The following is a 12677-nucleotide window of genomic DNA, read 5'->3' on the forward strand; positions in this document are numbered from 1 at the left end:
AAGGGTTAAATTGATATAAATTAAAACCTTGTATCAAAATTTCATGTTAATTTGTTCTAAACACCAACTTAATTATGACAAAGTTACTTTTACTAAATTCGATATTTTCAAAAATATTTGAAAGAAAGGCAGCATATTTCAACAGAAATATGGTACCAAAATAGTAATGGTGTATATACATCATCATTATCAGCATCATCGTTTAACATCCATTTTCCATGCTGGCATGGGTTGGACGGTTTGACTGAAGACTGGCAAGCCATGAGGCAGCACCAGGCTCCAATCTGATCTGGCAAGGTTTCTACAGCTGGATGCCCTTCCTAATGCCAGCCACTCTTAGAATGTAGTGGGTGCTTTTTACGTGCCACCGGCACGATGGGAGCCAGTTAGGTGGCCACGTTCAGATGGTGTTTTTTATGTGTAACCAGCACAAGAGCTAGTCAGGGCGGGCGGAGGTGGGGGGCTGACATGGACTGCGTTTGGATGATACTTTTTATGTGCAACCGGCACGGGGAGCCAGTCAGGCGGCACTGGCAATGACCCACGCTTGAATGATGCTTATTGCATGCCACCAGCATGAGAGCCAATCAGGTGGCACCGGCAATGACGCATGCATGAATGGTGCTTATTGTGTGCTGCCAGCACGAGAGCCAGTCAGACGGCACTGGCATCAGCCACAACCACAATTTCCATTGTGATTTGATTTTTGATTTTACTTGACTCAATAGGTCTCCGCAAGCACAGTGTAGCTTTAGATATCTGTAAGTCAGTAAGTTGAGCCTGTATATATACACCTTTTTATATGTACATCATTCACAGTTTATATAATATCTCTAAAATATTTACTGGCAATTGATCAGCGAAAGGAACGCCAAGACAAAATGCTTTGTAGTAGTTCATCATCAGCATCATCATCATCATAACCACCACCACCCTCATCATCATCATCATCATCATCCATTTTCTATATTGGCATGGGTTAGACAGTTTTACTGGAACTGGTAAACTGGAGAGTTGTACCAGGTTCCAGTCTGGTATCGACTTGGTTTCCACAGCTGGATACCCTTTCTAATGCCACCCACTCCACAGTGTGTGGAGGGTGCCTTTTATATGTCACCATCACTCTCTGCGACTACGATTTCACTTGACCTGATGAGTCTTCCCAAGCACAGTAAATCACCAAAAGTCATGATCATTTGATATCGCTTCCGCTGGTTTTTGCCACAATTAGGAATTGGCACTTCTTTATGTTGCTGTCCTCGTCCATATGCAACTGTCCACATCCACAGTTAGTTACAATTATATATGGCTACAAGTATGTGCCATGGAAAAGGTCCCATAAGGTTTGAAATGCACTGGGATGAACTTTCCTCTCCCTCTGATATTTATTTTGTTTTTAACACAGAAAGTCGATTAGAGATGTTATCTCAGGAAAAATACTGCGGAAACTGGCCTATCAACAAGTATTACTACATAGATGGCTATTTTAATCTTTTCACATTTCAGCTAATTGTACCTGGCTCAAATACTCTACCCTTCTTATGTTGAAACTGGCCAGATCCATCCTCTCACACCTAGCCTACAATGTCTTTCTGAATGTAAAGTTACATCATTGAAATTTCAGAGTTATGAGATAATGCATGATTAATTCAAAACAATGAGGGATAAATAAGGATTACATTTGGCAGGATAATCTGAATCCTGAAGGATTAAAAGCAGAGTATTTCAACAAAAATATGATAATGAAACGATTAAAGCACTGAATTATTGATTAAGATTGTATTTACCTAACACAATGGATATCTGAGGCAGATATTTGTATTTTCATAGGTTAATTATTTTTATATAATGTAAATTTTGAATTTTGCACTGAGGCAAGTGAAATCAAAATCAATTCGATGACTGGTATCTGTGCTAGCGGGGTGCAAAGAGCACCATACAAGTGTGATCGTTGACAGAGCGGCTAACCGGCTTCCGTGCCAGTGGCACATAAAAGGGTACCATTCGAGTATGATTGTTACCAGCGTCGCCTTACTGGCACTTGTACATGTGCTAGTAGGGTGCCAAGAGCACCATCCGAGCATGATCGTTGCCAGAGCAGCCAACTGGTTTCCGTACCCGTGGCACATAAAAGGGCACCATTCAAGTGTCATCATTACCAACGTCGCTTCACTGGAGATATATATATATCTCATGAAGTATATTTGCCACTTAAATGTGGCTAACCCCTAAGGCTGGATGCTACTGTACCTTGTAGCCCCAGGGGGACACCTCCTCCAGCTGGCTATTGACACATTTTCTGTGCCCTATCAGTATTTGCAAAGGGAAGCCATCCTTCCCGTCTTCAACCTATGATACACATGGACTTGAGTTTCTGGGTATTGACCCATCATCAGCGTGTGACAATCACAGTTGTCGATGAAAAGTAGGCCTCTTTGGCAAATATATATCCTTTTTCCAGTGACGCAGCCGCACATCTTCACATTAGGCAGACAAAAATTAGAACCAAATATTTATAAGGATTTTTATAGAATTTAATGTTTCTTTTTTTACTTGTTTTATATGTCTTTTAATGATGATTTTTTTTTTGCTGCTGGGTTGTGGTTATGCTAGGGTATATTTTTCCCTTTTTCTTCTTCAAAAACCATCTTGTTAACCAATCAACATCAACTAATATTTTGATATTTCTATTTTTGCAGGAGATATGGGTTGACGGCAAAAGACAAATTCGTCACATGCACACTTCTTCCGTTTCCGGGGTGGAAGACATGATTGGATTGGGAGATTTGAACGAGGCTGGTATACTGAGAAATCTGTTCATACGATACATGGACGATTTAATCTATGTAAGTACTAACACTTCTGTTCTTCATAGTCTCATGTTTTGGGACTATTGGCTCTTGTTGTTCATCATCACCATGCTCATTATCAGTATCATCATTACGTCATATTTCTTCCAAATCTTTATGTTCTGAGTTCAAATCTCACCACGGTCAATTTCCAGGGTCGATAAAATACCAGCCAAGTACTGGGATCAATGGAATCAATTAACCATCTTTTGTCCAGCTTTACATTCTGAGTTCAAATTCCACCAAGCCTGACTTAGCCTTTCATCCTTTCAGGGTCGATAAAATAAATACCAGTTGCGCATTAGGGTCAAATTAATCAATTTACCGCTGACCCAGAAAATGCCGGCCTTGCACCAAAATTTGAAACCATTATCATTATCAGCATCATCATTATTATTATTATTATTATTATTATTATTGAAGGCAGCAAGCTGGCTGAATCATTAACATGCTGGGCCAAATACCCAACTGCATTTTGTCTGTCTCCACTTTCTGAGTTCAAATTCCATTGAGGTCGGCTTTACCTTTCTACCTTTCAGGGTCAATAAAATAAGTACCAGCTATACATTGGGGTTGATGTAATTGACTCTCTTATTATTGTTATTATTATAAAAAATGTGGCAAGCTGGCAGAATCATTAGTACACCAGGCAGAATGCTTAGCAGCATTTTATCTGTCTTTATGGCCTGGGTTCAAACCCTACCGGGGGTCGACTTTGCCTTTCATTCTTTTGGGGTCAATGAATTAAGTATCAATGAAACACTGGGGTCAATGTAATCAACTAGTCCCCACCCCCACTAAATTTGTGCCTATAGTAGAAAGGATTTTTTTTATTATTATCATTATTAATATTATTATTATTATTGTGAAGGCACATGGCTCAGTGGTTAGAGCGTCGAGCTTACGATTGTGAGGTAGTGAGTTCGATTCCCGGACTGGGCTGTGTGTTGTGTTCTTGAGCAAGACACTTTATTTCATATTGCTCCAGTTGACTCAGCTGTAAAAACGAGTTGCAACGTCACTGGTGCCAAGCTGTATCAGCCCCTTTGCCTTTCCCTTGGATAACACTGGTGGCATGGAGAAAAGAGGCCGGTATGCATGGGCGACTGCTGGCCTTCCACAAACGGACTTGTGCCTGGGAGGTTAACTTTCTAGGTGCAATCCCATGGTCATTCATGACCGAAGGAGGTCTCCTCATTATTATTATTATTAAAAAGTTCCTAGTTATTAATTATAATTGTGTGTTTATGTATTGGGTTGTATATGTGTTGTGTTGTGCTGTGTGTGTATATGTTATTGTCGTATATACTGTGTTGTATATCTGTTTGTGTAGTGAATGTGTGTGTGTGTATTAGTTGTGTTTCTGTGCTGTGAGTGAATGCTTACATAAATATTCTATGGAAGCACATTTTGCTGAAAAAAACATTCATCCTACAATAGCATTGAAGTTCCATATAAAAGATATTTTCTTATATTTACAGACCTACACTGGATCAATTCTTGTTGCTGTGAATCCCTACCAGGTGCTCTCTATTTACACACCTGAAATCATTCAGATGTACAGGGACAAAAAAATAGGGGAACTCAGTCCTCACATATTTGCTATTGCTGACAACTCTTATTTCAGTATGAAAAGATACCAACAAGACCAGTGTGTAATTATCAGGTAACGAACACATTATTATAGTAATTAGCGTGTAAGGTGTTGTTGTAATTAGTGGGTGAAGTGCTACTGTAATTATCTCATCATCGCTACATCCACCCTCCACCACCATTATGATTGTCACCACCATCACCACCACCCTACACCACTACCATCACCATGCTACCACCACTATCACCGTCACAACTGCCACGACCTCTACCACTACTGTCATCATCACTACTACTATTACTACTACCACCACCACTTTCACCTCTCTCTCTTTCTCCCTCTCTCTTCACCCCAGTCACTCCCACCCTCTCTTCTATAAAGTAAATAGCCATGTAGCCCCTCCACAAGAAGAAACTTGTTCTGTTTTGGCTCCCATCTCTCATACTTTAACCCCCTCATCTCCTAACATAAATCCATCTCCCTTTCTGCTGTGGTCCTACTCAGTCACAGAGGGTCTCCAGTCTTACAAGTTGCAGGGTGAATTCATTAGTGCTGATGCCATGAAAACGATAACCACCAGAACATGTAAGGAGGTTGGCATTTGGAAGAGCAGTGAGCAGTAGAAACTGTGCTGAAGCAGACATTGGGGCACAATACACGCCTCTCACCCATTGCACTCTGTAAAACTGTCCAACTAGTACCAGCATGGAACATGAACATTAACCCTTTCATTACCAACCTGGCTGAAACCACCTCTGGCTCTCTAGTACAAATGTCTTGTTTTCATAAGTTTTGAATTAAAATCTTCCACTAAACCTTAGTCGCAATTTATGTTCCTATCACTAGCTGAATGATAACTAAGTTATTTTACTAAATTCTTTGTTATATTTAAAGTAATTGAAAGAAACACAGAACATCTCAAAATAAAGACAGTATCGAAGGGGTTAAATGATGGTTATGAATAATTTTTAAAGTCACAAATTTTTATGTCTAGTAGAACTCAATACTTAATGGTGGTGTCTGTTTTATTTTACAGTGGGGAATCAGGAGCTGGCAAAACAGAGAGTACTAAATTGATTTTACAGTTTTTAGCTGCCATCAGTGGTCAGCATTCATGGATTGAGCAGCAGATATTGGAAGCTAATCCAATTATGGAAGGTAAGAAATTATATGGCGTTTCCTTTCCCAAAGAAATGTTTAGAAACATTTGCTTAAATCATTTTTAGTTTTTTCTGTTTCAAACTTTTTTTTTTTGTTATTTTATGAAATCCTTCTATATTGAATGAAATCTGCAGCTGCTGATAGACATACAAACATCCCTCCATCAATCAATCAATCAATTATTTAACTGCTTAGTTGATGTCAACGTAAAACTAAAAATCAGCAGCAAAGAAAACACCATTGCTGAACTATTGAAGAATTTACAGCTGCTCTACCTGGATTACAAATTTAGGTTTATACCTGTAAATATTGGAGCACTAGAATATCAAACAAACTACCTTAGCACACAAATCTTGAGAAATGAGTGTTTTCTAAAGCAGAAAGGAAAACGCTAATTAGAAGACTACAGACACAACCATCAAGAGAATTGTCAAAATACGCAAAACTTTCCAAAAATTTAACATATAAGTACATGTGCAATTGTCTAGACATGCAGCAGCCGTATGTATGAGCCTGTATAAAACAAAATATATTGACCCACACATGTATTGACTCCAAATACTTGAACCTATACATACATGTACGAATATCTGATTGATGTTGTTGAAATTCCAATGAAGGAACCTTGGATCTAGGCTAGAAACCAGCTCTTTCTCTATTGACAAGAAATCTTGAAATAAGATTGAATAATAACAAACATACATGGTGGAAATCATTTCAAGACCACTTCTTAAACTCAGTAAATCCATGCAAATGTTCCAAGAGTCCAAGAAATATCTGTTTCAAATGGAAAAGGTGTTGCACAGCATTGGATACATTTTTCAATGGAATCAGCTATAAAAACCAGTGGCACAACAGAGGCTGAGACGACCAGAAACCAATATTCACTTCAAGATTTTCTACAAGGGATTCCCTTCTCCTAGAAGGAATTTATCACAAGAAGTAGGGGTCATTCACTCCCAGTGTTAGTTAACCCATAGCTGGGACCCTAATGGGTGTTACTGTTTTGGGTCAGAAGAGACTTGGAAACAATAATGGATAAATGGTGGTTCCACATTCTTCAAAACTCTTGAATTCCCATAACAGGGCCCCACTACCAGATGCAGTTTTAAAGTCATACACAGGGCATATATATACATAAGTGCATACATACATACATATGTACATATATACATACGGATGTATGTACATACATACATACATACATACATACGTATGTACATATGTACATACATACGTAAAACAGCACCCAGTTTTGGAAGCTATTTTGTTAAAAACCCATTGTTTCAATGTTCAGGTTTTTCAGACCAGTTATCAAGTTACCATGACATCAGACAATGATAAATAAATAAAATAAAATAAATAAATAGTTTTTGATAAATTACAGAACTTGTTATTTGTGTAATCTCAGTTGTTGCCATTGACAAGAAAAGGTAAGGATTCTATGAGAACGACAGTGGTATGGCTGCAGTGATGTTGGTCAGATCAAAAGTGGGAGAAAACATGCTTAGACTTGGATATGTCATGGAGATATAATTATTATTAATTGCAAATAAAGAGAAGTTGTATTGCAACATAACAGATACTTAGTGTAGAAAAATATTAAGCTAACAGAATAATATTTTCGAAAGATGATTGATTGATCTCGTGTGAGAGAATTGCTTGTTCTTTCATGCGTGAAAGGTTAGTCAAAAGGTTAGACTGAACAAAAATATCTTTCCATTTTCACAGTTTGGAAAAGTTAAACAAAATAATGAAAATACTTGTATATAATCTGTGTGTTTGTTTTTCTAACATATAGGTTAGAGGGACAGGTTGCTTGCTGTACAGTTAGGAAAAGCAAAAGGGGTAAACAGTTCTAATAAGGTCTCTTAGTCTTCCTATAAAAAGATTCCTCTTTGTATGACAATGGCTCCCAACCTTTTATTTAAATGAGTTTTCTCACAGACCCCTTTTAATAAGCTTATATATTCCACATATATATATAAGTCCACTCTGATGGGTAGTTGGTGTTAGGAAGGGCATCCAGCTGAAGAAATCCTGCCATAACAGTCACAGAAGTCTGATGCAGGCTTTGGCCTGGCCGGCTCTTGTGGTACCATCTGACCCATGCCAGCATGGAACACAGAAGTTAAATGATGATGATGATGTTCAATTAGAGATTAAATAGCCTTGTTAAGGGATAGTAATATCCAATGAAATATTGATTCATTGCTTAGTATTTTTTGTGGATAATAATATTCATAAAATATTACGCCTAAATATAAATCTTGATTTATAAATATTCAAAAAAGAAAATTTAGGAAATGAAGATATAGCATTAATATAATTTATTATCTACAAAAATCCAATATATTCTCTTACAGCTGTTTCAATTTAGCCTAAAGATTAAATTACAATAATTAAATCATTATATTAAGCAAAATCTCATCAGAAGGGTTGAAAAGATACACTGTTGGGTTATTAGGTGTTCATATATATATATATATATATATATATATATATATACATATATGAAATTTTGAATTTAGTTCATGAACCCCCAGTTCTGCCTTTGTGGACCCAAAGAACCACAGGCTGGGAACCACTGTTCTGTGATGTCTGCATAGCTTCTTGAAAAACTGATTCTAAAATATTAGAGGAATTAAACATTCTTCTTGGTTCTATTGTCTGCAAAATTTTAATTTGATTCTTTTCAAAATATTTGTAATTATTTTGTTTTTTATTTTCTAATTTCTTCAGCATTTGGCAATGCCAAAACAATCCGCAATGATAATTCTAGCCGTTTTGGGAAATATATTGATATTCACTTCAATAGCACTGGATCAATTGAAGGTGCCAGGATTGACCAATATCTTTTAGAGAAGTCAAGAATTGTGAATCAGGTGAGATCCAGTTCCTAAACACACCTCTTAATGTATCCTTTGATACTTTTGTAATATATTTCTTTATCTCTTGCCAGGATGTGGTGGTCTTCATTCATTATCCATATTTATGACTACAACAATTTAACAAAAATATTTTTATAGATAAATGATACCTTGTGATAAATATCTTTTAGCTTTTACTTGTTTCAGTTATTAGACTGTGGCCATGCTGGGGCACTGCCTTGAAGAACTTTTAGTCAAACGAATCAACCCCAGTACTTATTTTCTCTAAGTTTGGTACTTATTGTATCAGCTTCTTTTGCTGAACTGCTAAGTTAAGGGGACATAAACACACCAACACCAGTTGTAAAGCAATGGTGGGATACATACACACATGCCCATATCTATATGATGGGCTTCCTTCAGTTTCCATCTACCAAATCCACTCATAAGGTTTTGGTCGGCTTGAGGCTATAGTAGAAGACACTTTCCCAAGGTGCCATGCAGTGGGACTGAACCCAGAACCTGTAGTTGGTAAACAAGCTTCTTACCACACAGCCATGCCTGCACCTTTAAGTGGCCTTTTAGAAATTATTTTTAAACTAGTGTTCCCCATCAAATGATGGGTAATTCTAGAAGTACAGTTTTACCACCATAGGAAATAGGGTATACATATGGCATATATACATGGGCTTCTTTCAGTTTCCATCTGCCCAGTCTACTGACAAAGTTTGATCAACTCTGGACCGTAGTAGAAGAAACTTGCCCAAGGCTCCTTGTAGGATTGAACTTGAAACCATGCAGTTGGTTTCTTAAGCACACAGTAGGCTGATTAATGATGAAGCTATGTTGTAAGAATACTTTTAATGTTTTTTTAATGATAAAAATATCAGTTAGAGAATAATGATTGATTTTGATTGACCAATATTCAACCAAATGACATTTGATCAATAGATTAATGAATCAATAATTATAATTTATAACAGAGTGTTGATTGATCTCTATCAATCACCACTGAATAATTGGTTACAGACAGATCTGTAACCATGCCAAGAGAACAGTGACCAACATTTAGAAATGCTGATAGAATGGGAACCATTATTAGCAGCACTAAGAGAACGGTACTCATATTGTTGCCATGACTACTGATTAGCAACGGTATTATTATATATAAAGACAGCGAACTGGCAGAAGCGTTAGCACACTGGGCGAAATGCGTAGCCGTATTTCGTCTGCCATTACGTTCTAAGTTCAAATTCCACCGAGGTTGACTTTGCCTTTCATCCTTTCGGGGTCGATAAATTAAGTACCAGTTATGCACTGGGGTCGATGTAATTGACTAGTCCCCTCCCTCCAAAATTTGAGGCCTTGTGCCTCCAGTTGAAAGGATATACAACACAGTCGCGATCATGCTGTAACTATAATCTTACTGTGACGGTGATTATCTTACAGCACAGGATTATCCTGTGCTGACACAAACAGATTAATAACCATACTGCAGTAACACAAACAGATCAACAGCAACGACCATACTGTAGCATTACCAACAGATCAGTAATAACAACTGTATTGTAGAAATGTCAATAGATCAATAACAATGGTCATACTGGAGCAACATCAACAGACCAGCAACTGTACTGTAGCAATACCAAATCGAGTTTCAAAGCTCAAAAGATAGGAGAGTCATGACTGGAATACATTTTCATTATAAATCTGATCAGGTCCCACCTGAAGTTAAACAACAACAGCAACAATCAATGATTGTCATTTTATGAAGAAACCCAAAGTCGTTAATAAAGAACACCAATTAGGATTCAGTTGATGCACCGACTCTTGCTCATCCTCTTCCTTTTCCTCCTTTCATTCCAGGCCCCTGATGAAAGGAATTATCACATATTTTACTGCATGCTAGCTGGAATGAGTTCTGCTGAGAAAGCTCAGTTTGAGCTGACCGATGCTAAAAACTATTACTACTTGACTCAGGTAAATCACACTTTTCTGACTGCTTCTTGTACATGCTCAATATATACTCTCTCTTGTTCTCTCTCCCCCTCTTACACACACACACACACACACACACATCATTTCTGCCTGCTTTGTCTATACCCCTCCATTGTATAAACCATCATCACTATACATCCCGTCTCTCTGTTGTACATCATCATAATACACTTCAATTTCTCTCTCTCTCTCTCTCTCTCTCTCTGCTTTACCTTCTGATTCTTTACCTCATTATGTCTACCTAATTATCTCTCTCAATCCTTCTCTCTCTCTCTCTCTCTCTCTCTCTCTCTCTCTCTCTCTCTCTCTCTCTCTCTCTTCAAATTTTTAATCATCTGTTTCCTTTTCCTATTTTAGCCTGTCTTTCCGTCTCTTTACTTGTTTGTCTTCATGTTTGTTTATCTATTCATCCAATCATCTTTCCATAACATTCTCTTTTTCTCTCTCTCTCTCTCTCTCTCTCTCTCTCTCTCTCTCTAAGAAAGAGATTCTAATCTCTCATGCTAATCTGAGATTTATTTGCCAATCTTTCTCCCCTCAGGGTAAATCACTGGTGTGTGAAGGGCGTGATGATGCAAAAGAATATGCCAACATTCGTTCAGCCATGAAAGTTCTTATGTTCAAAGATAATGAAGTGGTTGAAATTCTGAAAATCTTGGCTTCTTTGCTTCATCTTGGCAATATTCGTTACAATGGTAAGTATTGACTTCTTTTCTGTGAACTCAACAGGAATATATAGCATCACTTCATGTTATACACTTTCTTTGATAAATGTGCTGGTCGCAGTCCTTGTTACTTGTATTTAAAATGTGACCCCTTGTCATGAGGCACCCTACATTTGGTAAGATTGGGTAAAATTGTTTATAATCAACAGGATAGCCCGAAGTACATAACTGGTACTTATTTCAGAGGAAAGGTGCCCTTCCTGTCACAAACCCTTATTTGTTTCTAAATGAAGTCATTTTCCCCCATGACCAGACACTGCTTGTAGGACAGTGACACTCATTTACAGCTACTGCACAATGTCAAGACAAAGAGATACACAACACACACATCATCATCATTATTATTTTGACATCCATTTTCCGTGTTGGCATAGGCTGGATGATTCCATAAGAATTGGCAAGTCAAAAGATTGCATCATTCCCTATTTTCTGCTTTGGGGTGATTTCTATAGCTGGATGCTCTTCCTAATGCCATATATTTATTTCTTTATTACCCACAGGGTACTAAACATAGAGGGACAGACAAACGGATTAAGTCAATTACATCGACCTCAGTGCGTAACTGGTACTTATTTAATCGATACCAAAATAATGAAAGGCAAAGTCAACCTCAGCAGAATTTGAACTCAGAACATAACGGCAGACAAAATACCGCTAAGCATTTCACCTGGCGTGCTAACGATTCTGCCACCTTGCCGCATATATATTGCTAGCATGGAAAATGGTCATTAAATGAAAATGTTCATGTCCATCTTCTAAGTTGGCATGGCATGGATGGCTTGAGATGAGCTGGCAAGGTTAGGAGATGAACCAGGTTCTATTGTTTGTTTTGGCATGGTTTCTACAGCTTGATGCCATTCCTAATGCTGCCAGCCACTTTTTATGTGGCACCAGCACCAGTGCTTTTTGAGGCTTCTTTCAGTTTCCATCTACCAAATCTACTTCTGTTCTTCTGTTTTGTATAGTAGCTAACATATCTTTAAATTTTTTTAACTCTCATATATTCATGTATATATACTTTCATCTTTTTCTCGTCTCTTTCTTCATCGTCCAGCAATTCAAGTGAACAATATTGATGCCAGTGAAATCTTGGACATTGCCCATGTCAAAAAAGCTGCTCAAATGCTTGGAGTAAGTTTATATTTGATTATGTTTTCTTCACCAAAACATCATCTAAATCTTGTCTCTCTTTCTCTCTCTCTCTCTTTCTCTCTCTCTCTCTCTCTCTCTCTCTCTCTTTCTTTCTCAGCATTAAAAGAAAACAAAATACAAGCATTACTCATAAAAAAAAAATCACATGCCATCCCTCTTAAACACGAGCTGCGTACAAGTAGAGCCTTCACAATCACTCCAAGTATTATATTTCACTATCACCAAGGATCACTTCTGGCAAAAACACATCTTTAATATAGCTGCAACTGCATCCCAAGGACTGGCATTCCTTTTCTGAGACAGAAGATACACCTGTCCTTAACAACTG

At 37.7% G+C, this 12677-nt stretch overlaps 1 protein-coding gene across 2 annotated transcripts in view; it reads left to right on the forward strand.

The window, feature by feature from the left end:
• Positions 1-12677, forward strand: part of LOC115214860 (unconventional myosin-VIIa) — a 183235-nt gene that overhangs the window by 151004 nt on the left and 19554 nt on the right. For both annotated transcript variants that reach the window (XR_005000419.1, XM_036505518.1), the window contains exons 4-10: positions 2700-2846; positions 4331-4515; positions 5480-5601; positions 8347-8489; positions 10341-10454; positions 11014-11167; positions 12252-12328. Coding sequence is in view for 1 of the 2 variants with exons in the window: in XM_036505518.1 (XP_036361411.1) it covers positions 2700-2846; positions 4331-4515; positions 5480-5601; positions 8347-8489; positions 10341-10454; positions 11014-11167; positions 12252-12328 (942 nt within the window). In the remaining variant the exon portion in view is untranslated. The remainder of the gene's footprint in view (positions 1-2699; positions 2847-4330; positions 4516-5479; positions 5602-8346; positions 8490-10340; positions 10455-11013; positions 11168-12251; positions 12329-12677) is intronic.

The sequence above is a fragment of the Octopus sinensis genome, linkage group LG8, assembly GCF_006345805.1.
Source record: "Octopus sinensis linkage group LG8, ASM634580v1, whole genome shotgun sequence".
In the NCBI taxonomy this organism is placed as follows: domain Eukaryota; kingdom Metazoa; phylum Mollusca; class Cephalopoda; order Octopoda; family Octopodidae; genus Octopus; species Octopus sinensis.